Source organism: Podarcis tiliguerta (genome assembly GCF_965153285.1).
Source record: "Podarcis tiliguerta genome assembly, chromosome: 6".
Lineage (NCBI taxonomy): Eukaryota > Metazoa > Chordata > Lepidosauria > Squamata > Lacertidae > Podarcis > Podarcis tiliguerta.
In genome coordinates, this window is record NC_139539.1 from 60,966,430 (window position 1) to 60,988,024 (window position 21,595).

Sequence of the window (21,595 nt, forward strand, 5' to 3'; positions counted from 1 at the left end):
ACTCACTTATGGTTGAATCTGAAAGTCCTAGACTATAAAATATAGTTTTTAAAAGGTTTTCATCAGGTGCCAAAGAGGCATCACAAAAACAAACAAACAACAACAACCACATCAATAAAGCCTGTTCAATAAAGCAATAACCTGTAAACAAACCCAGTAGAAAAACAACAAAAACTTCAGCAGCAAGTACAATAAGAGCAGATGGTGCAAATTACCAAAAAGCTGGATTGATTTCTTAGTTTCTAATTGGATTTCTTTGACAAAGACTCCATTCAGCATTGACAGAATAAGTTTATTCAAGGCAAGGGGAATAAGCCACAAAGTGTTGGGTATTTTCCTGCAATTGCCCGTTTGTGGGAGGAGGAGTGGAAGAAAGGGAGTGATGGGAAGTAGGTGGTAAAGAGGAAGCCTGAGGAACTAAGTGAGGAGGACAGGATCCTGCAGATTCTGAAAAAGTTTACTCAACCCCCCCCCCCAAAAAAAAGATGGTGCTGAAATCCCATCCCAGCAACTGCATCTGTGTCACTATCAGAAGCTGATGAATATCTATGGCAAAGCAGGATGTTTGTTTGGATTCCTGCAAAGCTCAAGTTTATGATACATCTGAAGCCAATTTGTATCCTAAATAGAAGTTGTTCTTAAGGTAGAAGCCTGGTAGTTTGTGCTGCTAGACTTTCTTATAGGGTAGGGTCACCAGATGTTCCCTGGGACAGTCCCCTGATCCACCAATCTGTCCCCGGACAAAATCTGTCCCTGGAATGTCCCCGGGGACAGCAGAAAATTTTAAGTGTGGGAGAACCTAAGGCAAAGGAAATCATTGTACTGGTGCTGTGTGTCCCAGTGCATGTGACCCATTGTCTAGGCCCAGCAGAGGGAGGAGTCAGCCTGCATTCACGTGGGATCTGCAAGTTGGGATGGGATGCCCTTTTGTACTAACTCTGCAATTGCTTATAAAGGCACTGTTGTTGTTCAGATGCCAAATGCAAACTGAGCATCATTGGGCAGCCTGCACTATGACCATAAGTTTGGTGCTACCTGAAGCTCTCAAAACAGGAGCCTAGGAAGCTGCTTTATACCAAATTAGTTTGTTGGTCTATCTAGCTGTGATTTGTAATGGCTCTCCAGCATATCAAAAAGGGCCCTTCCTATTTGGTAATTGTAGTTCATAGTGTTTAATGTTTACATTAAGCCACTGCCATTGTGCTGATGGCACCATTGCTGTCTGTTGAAAACAAGCCAATGTTGTGTGGTGGACCCTCTTGGTTGCAATTTTAGAAACTTGACAGATTCACTCTGTTTGGATAAAGCAGTGCAATACAGAAAGTGAGACAGGTGATGTTTAGTTTACAGAAAAAGAGAGTCCCAAGCAATCAGCAGTAGAGTTTGATCTCCCATCCTCTTCTTTAAACTACTGCCTAAAAAAATCTGCTGCCTTTGCAAACCTGCATCCTAAGTAATTATCAATCTCCAACTTTACTGTACTGTAATGTAGTCCCTAGTCAAGCCTTAAAGTGTAGCCCCTCTGAGTCTGTCATCTGTTGCTGAGTTTTGTATGACACGTAACAAACTGATGCTTAATAAATACTAATACTTTTTACCCCAAGGAGCATATTTGACAGAAAAGTAATCTCTCATCTACAGATACATTTTGTGATACTTTATTTTCCCAGCTTTTATGTCTCTACTAAAGTAATCCATGCCTCTGAAGCGCTTTGGTTTGTCATGATTGTAAATCACACTACTTGCAAATATCACATATGAAAGTTACATTAAAATTGCTGCTTCTGCAAATTTATCTCTTCACTTGTTGGGTAACATTTTAGAAAAGCTGTTTTCCATTTAGTGTGAATGTATTTCATAATCTCCAATAGTTGGGTCCAAAATATTGGTTCCCTACTTTTTCTTTCTTCTGTGAACTTAATTTGATGCTTAGAAGACATATTCTCAAATCAACTGCTTTGTGAACAAGAAGGCTGGTGTATCAGTTTATGCTTATTGGGTCTTCAAATCTTATTTAAAATGAAGAAGGGTACTTAAGTCTATGGGACAGCAACTATATCCATCTGAAGTGTGCTGCCTAGCCTCTGCTTGACAATTTCAAAGCTTAAAGAGGTATGAGAAAACTGGCATCTATGGCAGCTCATGGGGCTGGCAGGTCAACTCTGAGTAAGACCTCCCTCATCCACAATTTGATTATGGATGAGGAGGTTGATCTGGTTTGTATCACTGAGACTTGGGTGGATGAGCAGGTTGGAGTTGGTCTCACCGAGCTGTGCCCATCTGGGTACTCAGGTTAGCATCAGGGCAGACTTGGGGGGGGGGGGAAGTTGCTGTGTTCTACAGAAATTCTCTCCCTCTGTTGTCTTGCTTCCCACCTCGCTGCTCAGCTTTCTCCTTGCCTAAGCTTACACAGCTGGGCTCAGAGGTGGTGTTGAGGACTCCCAGACTGCTGGTTTTGGGGGACTAACATCCATGCTGAGGCGAGTGGCTCTGGGGTGCCTCAGGACTTCATGGCTGTCATGACACCCATGGGGCTTTCTCAACATGCCACCGGTCCAACACATGTGGCAAGCCACACTCTGGACCTTGTTTTCTCAACTGCGCAGGAAGAGGGTGATCTGAAAGTAGGGAGCATTGAAATCAGTCTCTGGTCATGGTCAGATCACTTCCTGTTGAGATTTAGGCTTTCATCATCTTTCCCGCTCTGCATGAGGATGGTTTGCCCCTGGAAGCTGATGGATTGAGTGAGCTTCCAGGAGGCTCTGGGGGATTTTCTAGCTAATATGACGTGCTCCTGTCAAAGTCCTGTCTGACCTCTGGAACATCTGAATGGCTCAAACTGTTGATGCACTTGTCCCTGAGCTGCTCCTCCTGCTTCATGGAGCCCATTTGGCTCCCTGGTATATTCCAGAGCTTAGGGTGAGGAAACAAGCTGGATACAACTGCAAGTGGAGGAAAGATCTGGCTGAATCCAACCAGACAGTGGTGAGGGCTCATCATTGAGCCTACCTATTGGCAGTGAAGGCACAGGAACAAAGGCATCCTTTGTTACCTCCACGGCATCCTCACTATGCCGCCTGGCATAGCTGTTCTGGGTAATGCAGGCCTTTTAAAGTCTGGCCTTAGGAAGCTGACAGAACGACAGTAGCTTGCTGTGACTTGTTTGCAAAGCATTTTTAGGGCAGCATGGCTTGCATCTGTTACAGCACATGAATCCTGAGTTGTGTCCAGAGCACTGTCTAGTCTTGTTATGTTGGATAAGTTTCAGTGAGCAAGGCTCAAGAATGTGGGAAGGGTGCTTGGATAGGGTTGCCATATTCCAAACAGTGAAAATCCAAACAGCAAATTCGACGCTGCTGGCATGGATTTTATGCTGATGGATGCGGTATTCCAGATATGTCCAGGAAATTCAACACGTATGGCAACCCAATGCTTGGATCAGTCAGGGCGACCACTTGTGCTCTCTACCCTTGCCCCCTTTGGCTGATAACAACTAGCAGAGAGGGGACAACTGTCTGTTTGATAAGCAATTGCAACATAGAGAAGATAGGATTACCTGGCAGGCACTATAGCAGATCTCCACTGTGTGCCCATGGGCTTCAGACTTGGAGGAAAATTTCGTCCTCTCTCTTTTTAACCTGCTCTGCACATGTTGAAATAACCATTGTTTTTCCTGTACATAGTTCACAGTTCTGACCAAAAACAAAATTTCAGGTTTAAATTCCCTCTTGTTGTTTGTAAATAAATATCACAGCTTATACAATTCATAACACTGATATTAAATATAACACCATGTAACCACTCACATTCATTCAACAACTAAACAGGCAATTTTATGTTAATTGATACTGTTATTTCCATGATGATTGCTTCATAATTGGTAGACACTTGAACCAATTAATTTTACTTAGCCATGTAATTTTATCTTGACTATTTTGAATTGATTTATTCACAGCGTGCTCTGAAATTTTGCTGGTTCTGTCTATCTCTGTTTGTCCCTAAGCGATAAAAACATAACAGTATAAAATAATAAAATTTCAAGGTTACAGAACCCCAGTTCCTTAACCATACTTCTCATTTTAACAAACTTTGATGTGCTGAATGTTGTTGTGATGAATGAACCTGTCATATGAGCATCAAAATACATTTCAATGTCCGAGTTTATTTTCATATTTTGTGTAGTATTTTGAGTTGTATAATTGTGATATTAACAATGAGCTTTTCATTGTTAGCTCTTCTTTGTTAATACTCTTCATATTCACAGCACAATTTGTAGGAGGACATTTTGTACTATTAAAGCTATAATAGATGTACTTTGTACCTGTCTAAAAGGGATGGCATGAATAGGCTACAAGACAGAATTTACGCAAGAAGCTTTTATTACTTGCCTAAGGGCCAAACCACACATGATGGGCAATTCTCTAATTTTTCTTCCTTGTTGAGCAGCTAGGAAGCCAAAGCTTTGAGCAGAGAACCAGAACAGGGAGGGGCTGAAGAATGATTTCCTTTTCTACTGCTTGTTTGCTCAGAATCTCCCCCTGGCAGGGAAAGCCCAGGTTAAAAGAGCAATTTTCAGCAAATGGCAAGAATGGTTAGGATTAAGCAGCCTCTCCTTTCCATTTTCCATTTCAGCTTCCCATGGCTGCTTCTTATTCAGGAAGAAAGTGGGAGGGAGAAGCATGGAACTTGCTATATATCCATAACAATGATTTACTTACATACATGCTAGTTCTCCCTACATGAGAATTTACAGCCTTGTGGTTTGGATCCATTTGTTCATGCTACACACAGCACTGGCAAAGGTTGCTTAAAAACACAAGGCGGACATGCCCCTGTGAATGATGTTTTGAACTATTTGCACCTGCTATGAACTGCAAGTCTATTATAATCCTTTTTGTTTGTTGTTGTTCTATGAATCTGGATGTGAAAGAGAGGAGAGGCATGAATGCCTATGGTCTGTTTAAGACCACTTGTGCATTAATTACCTAAGAGTGACTAAATATGACCCAACTTTAACTGTTCTTTAATTGTTCTTCCAGGTCAAGTGTCAATTCCAGAACAAGCCAGGGTGATAACCTGGATAAATATTGTTTTTGGGTGTTAGATTGCTCAGCAGTGAAAATGGTCCTGTAGTCTAGGTTTGAACTCTACGTCTGTAAGATGTGAATCAGAGTTATCTATCTTATTGAATAGCTGTGAGGATGATTAAGGATTGCAAATCACTTTGTGCAAGGAGAATATTCTGCATGATGACTAAGAAAGCAAATGCAGGCTACATAAACAGAAGCATAGCTTCCAGGTCACAAGAAGTAATAGTTCTGCCCTATTTTTCTGCTGGTCAGCCAGCATTTGAATAACAGTCTTCAAATATCTTCAGGGCCCTCATGCAGAAGATGGGATGAACTTGTTCTCTTTTGTTCCAGAGAGTAGAACTAGAACCAATGGGTGGAAGTTGCAAGAGAGCAGATTTTGGCTAAACATTGGGAGAGGCCACCTAATGGCAAGAACTGTTCTAGACTGTTAGATCAGTAAGGACTGGAACAAAGACTGCCTTGGGAGGATGTGGGTATCCATTGGGGACACAATAAATGCTTCGTGCATTACGCAGCCTGCATTGTGTAGGGGGTTGGACTAGATAAACGCTGTGGTCCCTTACAACTCTGTAATTCTATAGTGTAAATAAAGCATAAAATGAAAGTTTAGCAAAAAAATTACACTTGCCTAAATCTATCAAGAAAAATAGCTATGGAGAAACAACTTCTATCCTTTATAATTTCTTTGCTAGATCTAAAACTACCTGGACAAATTGCATAGGAATGCACATTCAGAACCACATGGGCAGATTGCCGAGGGATTCACATTCAAATATACTTTAGCATTATACGTATGGATGTAAGGCATCTAATGTACAGCAATTCAGGTGGGCAACTTCACTTTCCAAAGTATTTGTCTAATCCTATAGGAGTTTCTTGCATGAGATTATAAGTGGATCAGGGCCACTTGATTACTGTTCTGTACATCTACTGGATTTTAAATATGTACTATAAATAAGGATTTAGACCAAGCTGTGGGTTAAACCACAGAGCCTAGGACTTGCTGATCAGAAGGTCGGCGGTTTGAATCCCCGCGACGGGGTGAGCTCCCATTGCTTGGTCCCTGCTCCTGCCAACCTAGCAGTCCGAAAGCACGTCAAAGTGCAAATAGATAAATAGGTACCGCTCCGGCGGGAAGGTAAACGGTGTTTCCGTGCACTGCTCTGGCTCGCCAGAAGCGGCTTAGTCATGCTGGCCACGTGACCCGGAAGCTGTACGCCGGCTCCCTTGGCCAATAAAGCGAGATGCGCGCCGCAACCCCAGTGTTGGTCACGACTGGACCTAATGGTCAGGGGTCCCTTTATGTTTACGGATTAAATATAAGGTTGCATAATTTGACATGTTGCTATCATAACTGGAAATGACCTATTTATTGAGGGCAGCTAGCTTAATTTTATTTACAAAGGTCTTGCCACATGTGTCCTACTGAAACATTTACCTTTTGCACTTGGAGAAGTGACACTTAAAAATGTATTACAGTGGTAACAGCTGAATTTATAACATGGGCAATAAGCAGTGACAACCCAAGCACCACTGAGATGAAGAAAGTAAATTGCACCTTGATGGTTAATGTGACAAAATAAATTCTTGGGACGTTGGAGACAGAAAAATAGACAGAACCAAATAGTTATTAATTACTGCTTACCACACATCAAGGGTGGCGCTGTGGGTTAAACCTCAGCGCCTAGGGCTTGCCGATCACATGGTCGGCGGTTCGAATCCCCGTGGCAGGGTGAGCTCCCGTCTTTCGGTCCCAGCTCCTGCCCACCTAGCAGTTCAAAAGCACCCCTAAGTGCAAGTAGATAAATAGGTACCGCTTTATAGTGGGAAGGTAAACGGCGTTTCCGTGTGCTGCGCTGGTGCTGGCTCGCCAGAGCAGCTTCGTCACGCTGACCACGTGACCCGGAAGTGTCTGCGGACAGTGCTGGCTCCCGGCCTCTTAAGTGAGATGGGCGCACAACCCCAGAGTCGGACACGACTGGCCCATACGGGCAGGGGTACCTTTACCTTTACCTTACCACACATCATACAATTAAAGTATATGACTTACCCCAGTGAAACAAAAAGGGATTGGGAAGAGCTCTCCAATATGTACGAATGGGCAAGTGCAGTTCAATGTAAATAAGGATAAAGTGATGAACGGCAGGGCGAAAAAAATCTTAATTTCACATATATGCTCATGGTGTCAGTTTCTCACCAGAAACGAGACATTAGGGTCATTGTGCATAGTTGGATGAAGACATTGGGCCTGTGTACAACAACTGTAAAGAAGGCAAATTCTATGCCAGGAATTAGGAATTTAATTGGAAAAAACCCTGAGAAAAACCTGGCATAATACAGGTAACTGCTTATAATAGAGAACAATTTAGTCCAATGAAACTCCCCAGAAGCACTGTAAAAGGTAAAGGTACCCCTGCCCGTACGGGCCAGTTGTGTCCGACTCTAGGGTTGTGCGCCCATCTCACTTAAGAGGCCGGGGGCCAGTGCTGTCCGGAGACACTTCCGGGTCACGTGGACAGCGTGACGGAGCTGCTCTGGCGAGCCAGCACCAGCGCAGCACACGGAAATACCGTTTACCTTCCCGCTATAAAGCGGTACCTATTTATCCACTTGCACTTAAGGGTGCTTTTGAACTGCTAGGTGGGCAGGAGCTGGGACCGAACGATAGGAGCTCACCCCGCCACGGGGATTCGAACCGCCGACCATGCGATCGGCAAGCCCTAGGCGCTGAGGTTTTACCCACAGCGCCACCCGCGTCCCACAGAAGCACTGTAGCTATCAAAATTGAGTTATCCCATTAGCTTCTTTAAAGTGAATGGTTAATCTTAATTATAAAAATAATGCTTCCGTCCCACAACAATCCTGATTCAGTAGTTCATGAAAGATTTGTCACAAAACTTCATAAAATTCCTGACAATGCCTCATGTTGGTTCAGTTCAAACTATGTGTGTACAATCATCACATTTATGCAAAGGTATGCATAGTGCTAAATTATAATATTTTGCTGTTATCGGGATGTAGATTTATATACCTATCCTGTGTTTTTTCCATTTCATTTGCATCAATGGGCAAGGCCAAATGTGATGCTTCTATTCTTCTACACATCCATTCCATCTAGTGCATACCAGTTAACCTGTTCCTGTGTGGTTCCTTTCATTGAATTTTACATTGCAAGACAAATATAACTGATCTGCAGAAATTCTTTCAAGGTGCAAGCACAAAATGGTTTCTAGTGAGTCTGTAGTGTTGCATAGTTGCAGAATACTTGTGGAAGCAGGTGCTGTGTCTCTTGAATACCATTGCAAAACGTAAATTGTGGCACCCCTAACAAATGACTTGTCACAGCCAGTAAGTAGGAACAATCTCATAATTATAAATATGCTACCTAGAGTTCATCTATATCTTCATAAGCCTCTAAAAGTGTGCCGGTTACTGCATCTTTGAAAAGTAAGTGTCCATTCACACAACTCTGCATCCAGCTAGGGATGTAGATAAAATGTTTCAGGACTGGCTGGGGCTCATAGTGAAATTGCCATCTCATTGATTCAGTTTACATCCTGCGCACACTTCATCTATATTTTCTGGGATGCCATCTATTCACAATTGAAGGCCTAGGGACTGAAATATAAACCAAGTCCATAATTAAGCCAGCTGCTTCATCAGTTGTCCAGCTCAACCTATTCTGTCTACATTCCTAAAAAACCAAAGGAGGAATGGAGGACCTGTGGCCCTCAGATCTTGGTGGACTAAAACTTTGATCATCCTTGACTTTTGGCCATGCTGGCTTATTAGAAGTGGAGTCCAGCAACATCTGGAGTGCCATTGGTTCCCCGTGCCTGACTATATAAAATCACCCTTAGATTGCATGTGAAAGCTACATAGAATCATGCAGGACAATCTTCAGGGTACCATACCACTTCAGGGTGCCAGTGGAGAATCACATAATTGAATACATCCCCATATTTATTTATTTTTTAAACACAACTGATCACTACACAATGAGATCTGTTATAGCAAGAAGGAAGCTAGGTTAGAACCATTTACCCATTATGCCTGCTTTCCATAGGCAAGGAGGTTTTGATCTGGGAGCAGATTCTGAATTGGTACTGTTTAAGGATGATAGCTTAACTACTTGGAATTATATATCTATATCTATCTATATATCTATATATTTGAATCTATATATCTATATCTATATCCATCCATCCATTACTTGCATTTTGAACCTTCATAGCGAGCTATTATCTGCTAGAGCACCTAAGAATTCATGAGGATATTGGTCCATGTCAGTAGTGTCATTAGGTACAGTATTGCATAGCTACATGTGGGACTATTGTAACTGTAGACTCTATTGTTCAGCCTCATTTTGAGCGGTTGGGCTGAATTTCCAACAGACCCATCAAAATTTACCTCCTTGTGATGTATTCTTTGATCTTTTCCTCTTTGAAAACCAGGAAACTGTTCCCTTTGGGCTTTGGGCATGAAAATAAATAGTTGCAAAATAATAGCTCCAAGCCTGTATAACCCTCTTGGGACCAATATTCCCTAAAATTAAATCGTTCTTTGTTCTTTCACTGCTGAAAATATGAACCTTGTGACTCAGAGATTTCTCAGAGGATGAATGGAGGTGCAAGAAGGGTTGCAAGCAATCTAGTAGAGCATGAAAATGTAATAATAAAAAGAGGGAAAGTAATTAAGAGAATTGGCTTTGTGGTGGGAATGAGCCAAAATATAGCGCTCTTTCCCCATGGAAAGCCTTCTCCTGCATCCATGCTGATGTTCTTTTAGGGAAAGATGTCTCTCTCTGTATGTACTTAACCTCAGTGGATTACAGTCTACTCTATCTCTTTCCAAGGGTGGGACAAGATCAAGGTTCAGTTATGTTGTGGTTCAGATCACTTTGTTAAAGTGACAGTTGCAGCTTCAGTTTAAGCAAAATGATCAGCAAAGATATCACAGTTCAGCAAGATCCCTCCCTTCCTTTTGCAACTTCATTGACAGGAGGTTGAGGGATAGCAGCTTTCCAACAAAGGACCTGTTTTTTTTCTAGAGGAGCACCGCTCTTTCAGAGTGAACGTCACACTCCCTGAAATTTCACCTTTTGCTGCAAAATACAAGCCCTTTGACATTTTCAGCTTAACTCTGCTGTGTGGATTTCCTTATTAAGGTGAAATGAGTCCTAAAGCTTTTCTCATAGCATTGAAAGCTGTGTGCAATGAGCGTATGAAGGGGAAGAGTGTCATGCCCACTGTACTGCCTCCTGGCTTACGTGCATTCATCATGTGTCTGTGCACACACAAGTCAGGACCCGTAAACAGTGGGCATGATCCACCCTATCCTTCTGCATGGCCCTTGTACATGGTCTCTCCTCTGTGCTGTGCCTCTTTTCACAACCCCATTAATGTTACTGGAACTTCCAGGCACAGGCAACAACCAATTTGTGGGGGGGGGGGGGGAGGTATGTTCTGGACCCCTGCACATGTTGGCAGAGCCCGCACAAGCATGTCCTGCTCCACTCCCTTTTGTGTCATTTTTGGGTCCGTTCTGGGTTCAGCATGATGTCTGTGTGTGTGGTCAGGCATGTATCGGATGGGCCTAAAAGGACTGCTGCCAGTAAGCCAATCTAAGGCTTGCATTTTATATGCCTGTGTGCCTACTGCAGTATATAGCTGATATACTGCTGTAGCCCCTCTCTGAAAATTTCCTTCCTGATATACTGCTGTAGCCCCTCTCTGAAAATTTCCTTCCTTGATCAGCTATTTAAACAGCTGCAGTAGAAAGAAATGTGATATTGTGAAGTGTTCTCCACTAGCCCGACTAGGACACATATGCATTTGGCTTCGCCCCTCCTTGTATTGCTTCTTGTAATGGTCCCTCCGCCTCATCATTATGTAACTTCATTATGTAATAATATCGAAGTCTGTAGCTGGATATGTTTAATTTCCTCTTCCCATTCCTTTCTATCCTCTCTCTTAGTTTGTAAGTCATTGTTATAGCCTGTAACCCACCTTGAGTGCTTTGGCCAGAACAGTAGTAACTAGACATAAGCTAAATTACAACCTCTTCCTTTGAAGCCTACTCTAAATGAGTGTTTTTTAAATAGACTTTTATGGCGTGAAAGTGCCCTTAGGATGTTCTCCTGTTATACATGGCCTTTTTATACACCATGACTGGGACAGTTTCCACATATCACACAGTGCTGCTGTTGGAGGTGGAATCACAAAGGCCAGTCATCATCTGTCCTCTAGCAGAAGAGTGCTAGAGAAGAGACCTGCAAGCCTCACGCAGAAGCAACATTGGAGCTTTCCATGTGAAGCGTAATATCTGCACATTAAATTTCATGGTGGTTGAATATTCATCGAACCAAGTTCTGTGAATCCCGGGGGGGGGGGGGATATATTCCCTATATCTTCTCTTTGTTTCAGATCAGAAGAACTTTTGATAGTTTAAATATTTGACCAGAATAAGGACGATTTTCAACAACACAATGATAGAAAATATAATGTAAAACACACTAGAAAATGAACTTTTTTTTGTAATTATCATATTTATCCCTGGTATATCATAAGGGTGTGCGGTTGATAATGACTGAAGAGAAGGTGACTCATCTAAAGATGGGTTTTCTTTTTCAAGCGTGTTGGGGAAACATTTTCCCAGGTTTTGTTAGCCACATTAAGAGATTTTAAATTAAGCAGGCTCTCCTCAGACTAATATGCAATATTGATCATGACACCGTGTGAACTGCTTGGGGGGAAAAGGTGTCTGACTGCAACATCATGATGGTAATTGTTTTTTTTGCTGGCCTCCTAACTCCTGCCAGAGTTATTTTCCAGATATTTTGCATAAGTGGTAAACAGATAACCCACAACCTGCTGCATACTGAATTATTACAACAGTAGCACCATATAGCAGGGTAAAAGAAACAATAGTAAAGCTTGCGTATATATTACAAAGCATTTGGTGCTACTTTTTCTAGCTAAATAGACAGCCAAAATTTTTAAAAATCTCTTTTGAAATGCACTCTGTAAGTGTGTATTCATATCCTCTGGAAAGCTAATCTTTTCCCCATGAGGTATGTTTCTGTGGGTTTTGGTGAAAAACACAACAGAGACTAGGAAGTGTATTCTGATTTACATGGTGGATTTATTCATATGATGATTTCTACTCAGAAGGACCTTCAGGGCGTTCCCCCTCCCCATCTTTAGAAGAAGAAGGAGAAAAAATGTCCCGATCATTTATGGAAGTAGCTTATTTAGAAAGTTGTTTGGTTGCTACTGCAGACAAACGGGCTGAATGCCATTTTAAGCTCCTGGTTGTGAATTGGCATGATTTGTGGGAATTGGTCTTGCAGGCCAAATTGGGACTTCATTTGCCGCACCAGCTAGAAGCCCCTCGCCGCTGCCCTAGAAGGGGGGAAGAAGGGAGTTTCATTGTGATCTTTCCCCCTCAGACGATTCTTGTTATTATGTCCAGCTCAACAACAACTATATTTTACTTAAGTATTATTTCAGCATGTGGCATTTGGTCATATGATTCACTTAAATTTACCACATTCTTTGGCACAATCCTTTGAAAGTTGTTGGTTTGGGGAAAACTTTTATTTACCACATTCTTTGGCACAATCAATCAATTAATTTATTTATTACGGCCGTAGGCCCATACAGGAAAAAACATAAGTAACAGCTTGTGCACGTGGGGGGGAAAAAAAATCCATTTTACAATACTTTGAAGCTTGTTCGTGTGGGGAAAACTTTTAAAAATAGTTTTATTTTGCTGTTTGTTTAGACCCCGTAATCTGACATTCCTTTGGTCTTGATGGATGTCTTGAAGAAACCTCTCTCTCTTTTCATCATTAAGCTCCAGAATAGACCTGGAACCTAGTTGGAATTAATAGACTGGTCCTTTCTTCCATATTTATATAGTCATGGTGGGAATAGATATAAAAAAGGTACTTCAGAGGAAGAAGCAGTGGAGGCATGTCCATTACATTGAATAGGGCACTGCCCCACGAACCTCAGCCAGCCCCTCTTACAGACTCTGTCATTGACTACAACTCTACTTATTGTATGTCTGCCCTACCAGTCCTGAAGGGCAAAAGCCACCACCAGAGGGAAGTCTAAAATATGCTTCTTGCAGTTTGTTTACCAAGTACTTGCTCCTCTTTGGATTTCAACCTTTCCGTCTTACCTTAATGAGAGATAACGTAACCCTAACAGCCTATGTGGAGATTAGTTGTGTTCCAGTGAGAAATGAAAACCATATTTTTTTCTAACTTTATAGGTGTTTGCACAATTTTTCTATTCTCTGCATTCTGGAATACCTGTTGAAATAAAGGGAGAATTTCATTGGATTTTTACTTCCTTGAGCGACTAAATATATTGTTAATCCTCTGGAGACTTACTGTATTTTTCCATCTATAAGACGCCCCCATATATAAGACGCCCCCTATTTTGGGGGACTCAGATTTAAGAAAATGGGGGGAGATGCCCCGTGTATAAGATGCCCCCTCATTTTTGACATTATTTTTTAGGGGGGAAATCTAGTCTTATACACAGAAAAATACAGTACTTTCCAGAAAGGCAAAACCATGGGGGTGTGATATCCGAAAACACATATCTACTCTGCACATGACTTAGACAGATAACACCAATGGTATTGATCACGTCTGCTCACAGTGGGAGAATACATGCAATTATTTTTTGTTCTTTTGTCATTGCAATTGCTGTTTCTTTTGAGCCAGACCCAGATAAAGCATCACATCTTCATCAGCTAGCTTTTGGTTCAGCATGACTTTCTGTTGAGCATCTGCTGAGCATATTTCAGTGGAAATAGGGGTTCAATACACATAAATAAAAATAAATTTCCCTTGTGCCTAGGCTGCTGCTTTCCCCCTCTTACGTCAGTGTGAGATTTGAGAGTTAAAATGTGTGCAGGCTTCCAGAATGATCACACTAATCCTTATTTTATCAAAATGTTTGGGATATTTTTTGAGGAGACTCTTAATTCATACAATTTTAAACTATTGTAATACCCAATGAGCAACTTGCGATATCTTTGCCAAACATTAATTGAAGGCATAAGGCAATTGTTGCCAAATACGTTCCTCTGTGATTCCATTCTGAGTAAACAAGGCATTTCATCTACACTTCAATTGAATACGTGAAATTCTTGGTTTTCCCCTGCAGTCATTTACTCCTCAAAAGGCCAAACTAGGTGTGATGAGGCTGCCACATGTATGTTATCCATATGTCTGCCCTGTTCACCTATAAATCATGGTTAGGAGACATTATGTGAAAAGGAGTGCATGAGGGAGAAGAGCAAAAGTTGGCTCTCCTCCACTTTATATCTCTGTACTCCAGAGCTTTCATTTTCTTCCAGGTTGGCTTAGTTCCAGTAGTAGAACTGGACAGAGAAAACAACTTAAAGCAATGGAGTCCAGCAACATCAAGTGGAAGAGAATGTAGGTTTTCCTTTCCCTTCCTGTGTCCCTTTTCTTCAGCACCCCGTGAGGGTTGCCATATATCCCGAATCTCCCAAACATAACCGGAATACTGCAGTCAGAAGCAGTGTCCAGGCGGAAATTGTTAAAATGTCTGGGAAAATCCGGGCACGTGTTGATCCATGTCAGCAGTGTTCTTTTTTCCAATGTTCCTGAAAAATAACTCCAAAATGACATTTTTGTGGGGGAACTTTGCCAAAGAAAGCTCAATAATTTTGGTGTCTGGATTTTTACTTTTTGAAATATGGCAACCCAACCCCTGCCCCTCTTTATATGTGAATGGGACAGACATTTGGGCAGCTTGCCCAACATACCTAGTTTGGCCTTAATGCAGAAAGAGCAGTTTTATACAGGGCCTCTTTGGGACTTAATGGGATTCTTACTTAGCTGCCCAAAGAGGAATAGGTAAGTGAGACCCTGCATTCACCCACAACTGCCCCTGCTTTGTTGTTTTTTCCTTCCTTGAACCTCAGTAATTGTGTCTATGGGAAAGATCTATCTCTGGATAGGCAATTGAAATCAGATAGATATCCACTTTCGAAGAAAAGTCCAGGCACTGAAATATTGCAAGTCACCAAACCGAATGAAATAATGAATTAGAAGGTTTCTAGTGCATTATATAAACCCAGACAATTATCCACATTCTCAAGTAGCCATTTTAAGTGTTTGAAAAACAAGAACCAACCATGATGATCACCAGGATAGGTACTCCACCCAAATGGCTCCCCTTTTCAACAAACAAATAATTAACGTTCCTGATGAACTCTGCCTTTTCAGTGCAGGACTGAACATGTACCCTGTTTTAAATGAGGATGTGGTCTTCCTGCAAGTTAGCTATTACCCCATACAGTCAAAGGTACATCTTTTACCCCCTCCCATGGTGGGGGCGAAGTTAGTGTGAGACAAGGGGCACCTCCAGACATCCTCTTTATTAAGCTTTCCCCCCCCCCTTGATTTTTGTGTGTGAAGGTTATACAACACCCACTGTTTATTGAACATTCATCCTGATTTTTTGTGCAGGTTATACAACTTCCTGTCAATTATCATACACTTTCTAATGCATTTCCCGCTTCGCTTTTCTTACCCGAAAAGACTGCTTGTTGTTTTTATTTTTAAAAAGTGGGTTTGTTGCACAAGTGCGCTTTAATCTACCTGAATTGCACAAAACTAAATTTTCCAGTGTGTAATTGAACCCCTCCGGCAGAATAGTGACAGTCTGGGAGAAAACTAACACTACACTAGCACCAGTGCTAAAAACATTTTTAAGCCGTCTTGCTAACTGCACTGTATCGCCTGCGCTTCTTGTCTCTTGTGTTCTGTCTTGATGGATTCACTGGTTTCAGCTAATTTTTCTTCCCAGGAGTTTCCTTTCAACAAAATTACATTGATTATTCTCTTATTCACTGTGGGTGGATTGCTCTGGTGCTGAAGTTCAAAACTGTGCCTGGCTTGCATTAAACACACACACATATACACACTGCTACTAACAGTGATTAAAAGCTTTGGTTTTGATTTTTGCTTAGAGAAAAACGTAAGTATTTTTTTAGAGCAGAAACAAAGTTGACGTAATTTGCCAGTAGAGTGCTTGATTTATAAAATGACTGTTTTTTGCCTTCTCTTTGCATTTCTCTGCATTTCCCTTGATGGAGTTGACTTGATGCAATCGAAAAGGTTTCTGTGTGCATAAAAAGTGACTATTTTTCATTGGTTGCAGGCTCTTCTAGAGGACCCAGCCCCTTAACCATGGGTGCGCAAGACACTCTTCCCGTAGCTGCAGCTTTCACTGAAACAGTTAATGCGTACTTCAAAGGAGCAGATCCTAACAAGTAGGTATCAAATTGTTTGCCCTCCATCTCTTCCCCATACAATAATAAACAGTTCAGGGTTGGTCTTACACAGTTAGAGTATGCTCACCTTTACTGCTTACTCTGCATCCTGTGTACTCCCACTGCTAGTTTTTCTCCCCTGAAGCCAAATTCAGAACACGACCTTAGCCTCAGCCCCTATTGGTGCTGTAGCTTCTTGACAAATACTGTTGTTTGATGCATTTCCCTCTCTCAATTGAACTTCAGTCCAGCTGCATTCACTTAGTACTTTAAGAATGGCATGTACGTTTGAGAAGACAGGGAAACAAGAAAAGGCTGCACTCCTTGGCTGAATCCCCCTCTCTGGTATGAACAGCACTGTGCAAATGTGGTTTCAAATGCAGCAGTGGGAAACAACCTCACTGAATTTTAAGCTGCTGATGTGAACATCCCCTTATTTGCCTGTAGGTGGGCCACACGTTAGGGACTGGTGATGTAAAACCAGCAACAAAGTTGGAGAAAATATTCTTTGGCAGCTGACAAATAATTCAGTAAATAAGTACAGTTGTACCTCGGGTTACATACGCTTCAGGTTACAGACTCTGCTAACCCAGAAATAGTACCTCGGGTTAGGAACTTTGCTTCAGGATGAGAACAGAAATTGCGCGGCGGCAGCGGGAGGCCCCATTAGCTAAAGTGGTGCTTCAGGTTAAGAACAGTTTCAGGTTAAGAATGGACCTCTGGAAGGAATTAATTACGTAACCAGAGGTACCATTGTACTGAGTGGGGAGAGGACACAGGGATCAGTTATTTTGCAAAAAGGGGACCCTAGCATGATGCAATCAGAGTTCTGTTGCATGCTTTCATAAATTAGGGAATGCTGATATTACTGTGTCAAGAGAAAAAACCAGATGCTCCAGCTTCTCAATCTTCAGCGTGGTTGGGGTATTTAAATATCATCTGATCTTCAGTGAAGTATGACTGTAATCTGGTATATTGGTTTGCTGTTTTTATTTCATTTCACAACTCTGTATTACTTTTCTTTTTCTCTGTTACCTGTTTTTTCGGTGCCTACACATTTTTGTATGCAACAAAAAATCAAATAAAAAGTTTTCTTTCCTCCAAGTATAGGGAAATGTACCTGAATGAATTGTTCTCTTTCTCTTTCTGTACGTTTCTTTTGATATGAAAGATGCATAGTGAAGATTACTGGAGAGATGGTGCTGTCGTTTCCTGCAGGAATTACTAGACATTTTGCCAATAATCCCGCCCCTGCTGTTCTAACATTCCGTGTAACAAATTACAACAGGTTAGAACACGTCTTGCCAAACCCCCAACTGCTTTGCTGGTAAATATCTTTCTATTTTAACTCTTATAGATTTATAGGAGGAAGTTGTTTTGTAACTTTCGCACAAGAAACTTTGCATAGATCATAAATGAGATCAATAGCATTCTTAATTTATAAATATCTAAAACCTTTCAGTATATTTTTGTATGTCAAAAACATACAAAAGTACCTGTGGAGTTTATACTCTGTTGTTGAAACGGTAACTCTCACAATGTTTTCTTTTATTGTTGTATAGTGATTTTACAGATGAGCAGCATGCTCATTTGTCAAGCTGTTGTCAGAAAGCAAACACAAAATGTTCATGTTGATCACCATCAGCTTGAGCATGGGTCAGTCTGAAGCAGCTATAATAAATGACTATTTCGCTTTCCAGTTTTTGGCAATGCCAAATTCGGCACTCCTAGAAGAAAATGGGACTGTTAACAATATAGCTAGAAACCTGCTTGCCATTCTTCAGCTTTTCACTGTGAATCATCTGATCGTTCGGCTATGTTTGCTAGCAGCCAATGCTGCTGAAGACTCTGAATCAGTCTCTGTCTCTCATTCTTTGCATTCAAATTTTGCCCCAGTAAGACCATTACAATTTGACATCATTTCTGAACACAGTGAACATGCTACAAATATAACACACACCTGAAGGACATGTGGTATTTCATCCCTGATCACTGGACATTATGGTTGGTTGGGTTGGGGCTTGGGAGTTGTAATCCAATACCTAGCTGAGCCCCAGGTTCCCCAACCCTGCTGTTTGTGTTATTACTTGTTGACAAAAGTTTTCCATTTACAAAATTAACATTTTCTCTCTTTTTTTCCTAAATGGATGCAGTGACAGTACACAAGCTGATGCCAATGCAAAGGAATTCTGGGTAAACATGCCAAATTTGATGACGCATTTAAAGAAAGTATCTGAACAGAAACCACAAGCAACGTATTATAATGTGGATATGCTTAAATATCAGGTAATACCTTTTACAGCATATAATCTGGTGAAATGTTCAATGTGCATAAGGGCTGGATAAATATAGTTCCTTTTTGTTAGTCATTGCTGGTTTCAGTATCTCCCTCCCCCCCCCCCAAAAAAAACTTTTTATGAATGGACATGCTGAATTGTACTAAAGGAAAAGTAAAAACAATGCAAAGTATATTCCAGGCCAAAAGAACCCCTTTTAATCTGAAGGTTTATAACTAGAGAGCCAGTGTGGTGTAGTGGTTAAGAGCGGTAGTCTCGTAATCTGGGGAACCGGGTTCGCGTCTCCGCTCCTCCACATGCAGCTGCTGGGTGACCTTGGGCCGGTCACACTTCTTTCAAGTCTCTCAGCCCCACTCACCTCACAGAGTGTTTGTTGTGGGGGAGGAAGGGAAAGGTGAATGTTAGCCGCTTTGAGACTCCTTAAAGGGAGTGAAAGGCAGGATATCAAATCCAAACTCTTCTTCTTCTTCTTCTTCTACTACACTTTGCCTATGAAATCTTCCCTTTCTCTTTCTTATAAGGTATCAGCCCAGGGTATTCAGTCTACTCCATTGAACCTTGCAGTGAACTGGCGGTGTGAGCCTACAAGCACCGATCTACGCATTGACTACAAATATAATCTAGAGGCAATGACTACACCAGTAGCTTTAAACAATGTGCAGTTCCTTGTTCCCATAGACGGAGGAGTGACAAAACTTCAAGCTGTGCTTCCACCTGCTATTTGGTATGAACCTAAACTGGTCTTTGATCCTTCCCAGTGCTCACTCCAGAGATGCACTGTTCTTAATGGCTGAAGGTGGTTCCATATGGACAACCTGAAACTGTTTTTGATCAGCCCTTGTCATTATGTGATTAAAACTTTTGCACAGTTCTGTCTGAATAGCAATTTAGAACATTTGTATGCAAATGAGAAAGAGAGAAACTTAGTGCTACAGCTTATCCACACTTACCTTTCCTCTGCTCTTTCCAGGCATGGTCTGAGATTTAAAGCTCTGTGTCCAAGCACCCCCTTTTTTGTTTTTTTTGTTCCAGAGCTTTCCCTGAAAAAACCCGTTCTGTAAAGCTCAATTGGAGCAAACATCAACCTGCAGAAAACCCAAACGGAAGTTTGCTCCGATTCAGCTTTAAATAACAGGTTTTTCTCAGGGAAACCTCTGGCCAAAAATTAAACAAACCCAGGTGCCCTTCAGATGATGTTGGGCTGCATCATCCCTGACCTTTGTTTGGCCATGGTGGCTGGGGCTGATGGGAAACTGTAGAACAACAGTGTATAATGGGCACCAAGTTGGCTGCCCCAAGGTAGTGGGGATGCTAGCTTTACACAAGGCAAATATTTATGGGAACTTCCTGCTCAGCACTGTAACAATAAACTGGGATGGTTCCTGAACTACACTGTTCTGTACTGACGTTCTATGCTGGATGATGCTAATTTCAGATTGCCTGCTTCCTGCAGCGCTTAATTTGCTTGCTATGTGTCCTGTCACTCCAAACTCATATCAACAAGCTTTCTTTTGTTTTTAGGAATGCTGAACAGCAAAAGATATTGTGGAGGATTCCTGATATTTCACAAAAATCAGAAAATGGAGGTAATAAGGCAAGCTTACATGCTCCTCTGAAAAATCAGCCTCTTCGGCCTTACGTTTTCTCCCTCTACTCATACTAACATGTGCCCCACTTACTGCGTCATCATGTATAGCTGTCTTCTCACTCCTCTCTCACTGTGTGGAGTGAGGAGACTCATTGAACAGTGCGGCCATGGATAGTTTTTACATGAAACTGAATACAGTACAATAAAGCCAAGAGTCCCTGGGCTGTGCACTTATTTTAACATGTTATTGGGGTGAGTTAATTACTGAAATATCATTGCTATTTATGTATTACGTTTATGAATTTATTTTTTTTATTTTTTTATATGTACTGTTTCATTATTTCTGTGAATTGGTTTGGTTACAAAATTATTACGAATAATAAGCATACAAATAAACTGATGAGACTGGTATGTGCAGTGTGATTATGCATGTTATCTCAGAAATAAGTTCCCGGGGGGCGGGCAACTTGAATAAGATCTGAGGTGGGCAGGTAAGTCCCATCCTGCATAATCAGTCACAAGATGCTGTGCACACACAGCATTTGAATGCCAGTGTTCATCAACTGGGGGGGGGCGGTCAGCCCCCTCAAATATTTTATTGGGGGGGGGGTAAAGGGACCTTGGCCCCTAGGAGTTGGCTCCTAGGAGTCCCACTATGTTCAATGGTGTTTACTTACTCCCAGGTAAGTGTGCATAGGATTGCTGCTTAAAAGCACCAGTTGCTCAGGAGGAAGAAGGGGAAGTGGTGTGATCTGGCTTTAACAATTAGCAAAATGAAAGCTTATCCCGCTGCCAGTGAGTCTCCTACATGTGCATAGGTTTTCTCACTGTGTTACATTTTTGTAACATACTTGCTGTATTTTCTACCTTAAAGGTGTGGGCTCTTTGCTGGCACGATTCCAGTTATCCGAGGGACCAAGCAAACCTTCCCCCCTGGTTGTGCAATTCACCAGCGAAGGGACCACTCTGTCCAGTTGCGATATTGAACTTGTTGGAGCCGGGTATCGTTTTTCACTTATTAAAAAGAGGTTTGCAGCAGGTAATTTGTTTGTTTGTTTGTTTGTTTCTATAGAGGCGCCTTAAATTTTCTTCTTCTAAGTGGGGGTAGGGGTGTATCAGCAAAATGAGGAGCTGGGCGGTTAGGTCTGGAAAGGTCAGTGTCCAGGGTTGTTTAGTCTGGGTGCCTACATCCCATCATGCCATCTGTTAAAAGATGCATGCTTCCCATTGTAATAAGGATTTGGGGATGGGATGCTGGTCGCATCTTTTCAGTTTCATCCTATAAAACCAAG

The 21,595-nt window shown here is 41.7% G+C and overlaps 1 protein-coding gene across 20 annotated transcripts in view; it reads left to right on the plus strand.

The window, feature by feature from the left end:
* The window catches only part of SGIP1 (SH3GL interacting endocytic adaptor 1), a 126,789-nt gene that overhangs the window by 96,311 nt on the left and 8,883 nt on the right, over positions 1 to 21,595 (plus strand). For all 20 annotated transcript variants that reach the window (XM_083448283.1, XM_083448282.1, XM_083448268.1 and 17 more), the window contains 6 exons: positions 16,307 to 16,418; positions 17,590 to 17,745; positions 18,572 to 18,704; positions 19,237 to 19,439; positions 20,237 to 20,301; positions 21,178 to 21,342. In XM_083448283.1, coding sequence (XP_083304409.1) covers positions 16,307 to 16,418; positions 17,590 to 17,745; positions 18,572 to 18,704; positions 19,237 to 19,439; positions 20,237 to 20,301; positions 21,178 to 21,342 — 834 coding nt within the window. The remainder of the gene's footprint in view (positions 1 to 16,306; positions 16,419 to 17,589; positions 17,746 to 18,571; positions 18,705 to 19,236; positions 19,440 to 20,236; positions 20,302 to 21,177; positions 21,343 to 21,595) is intronic.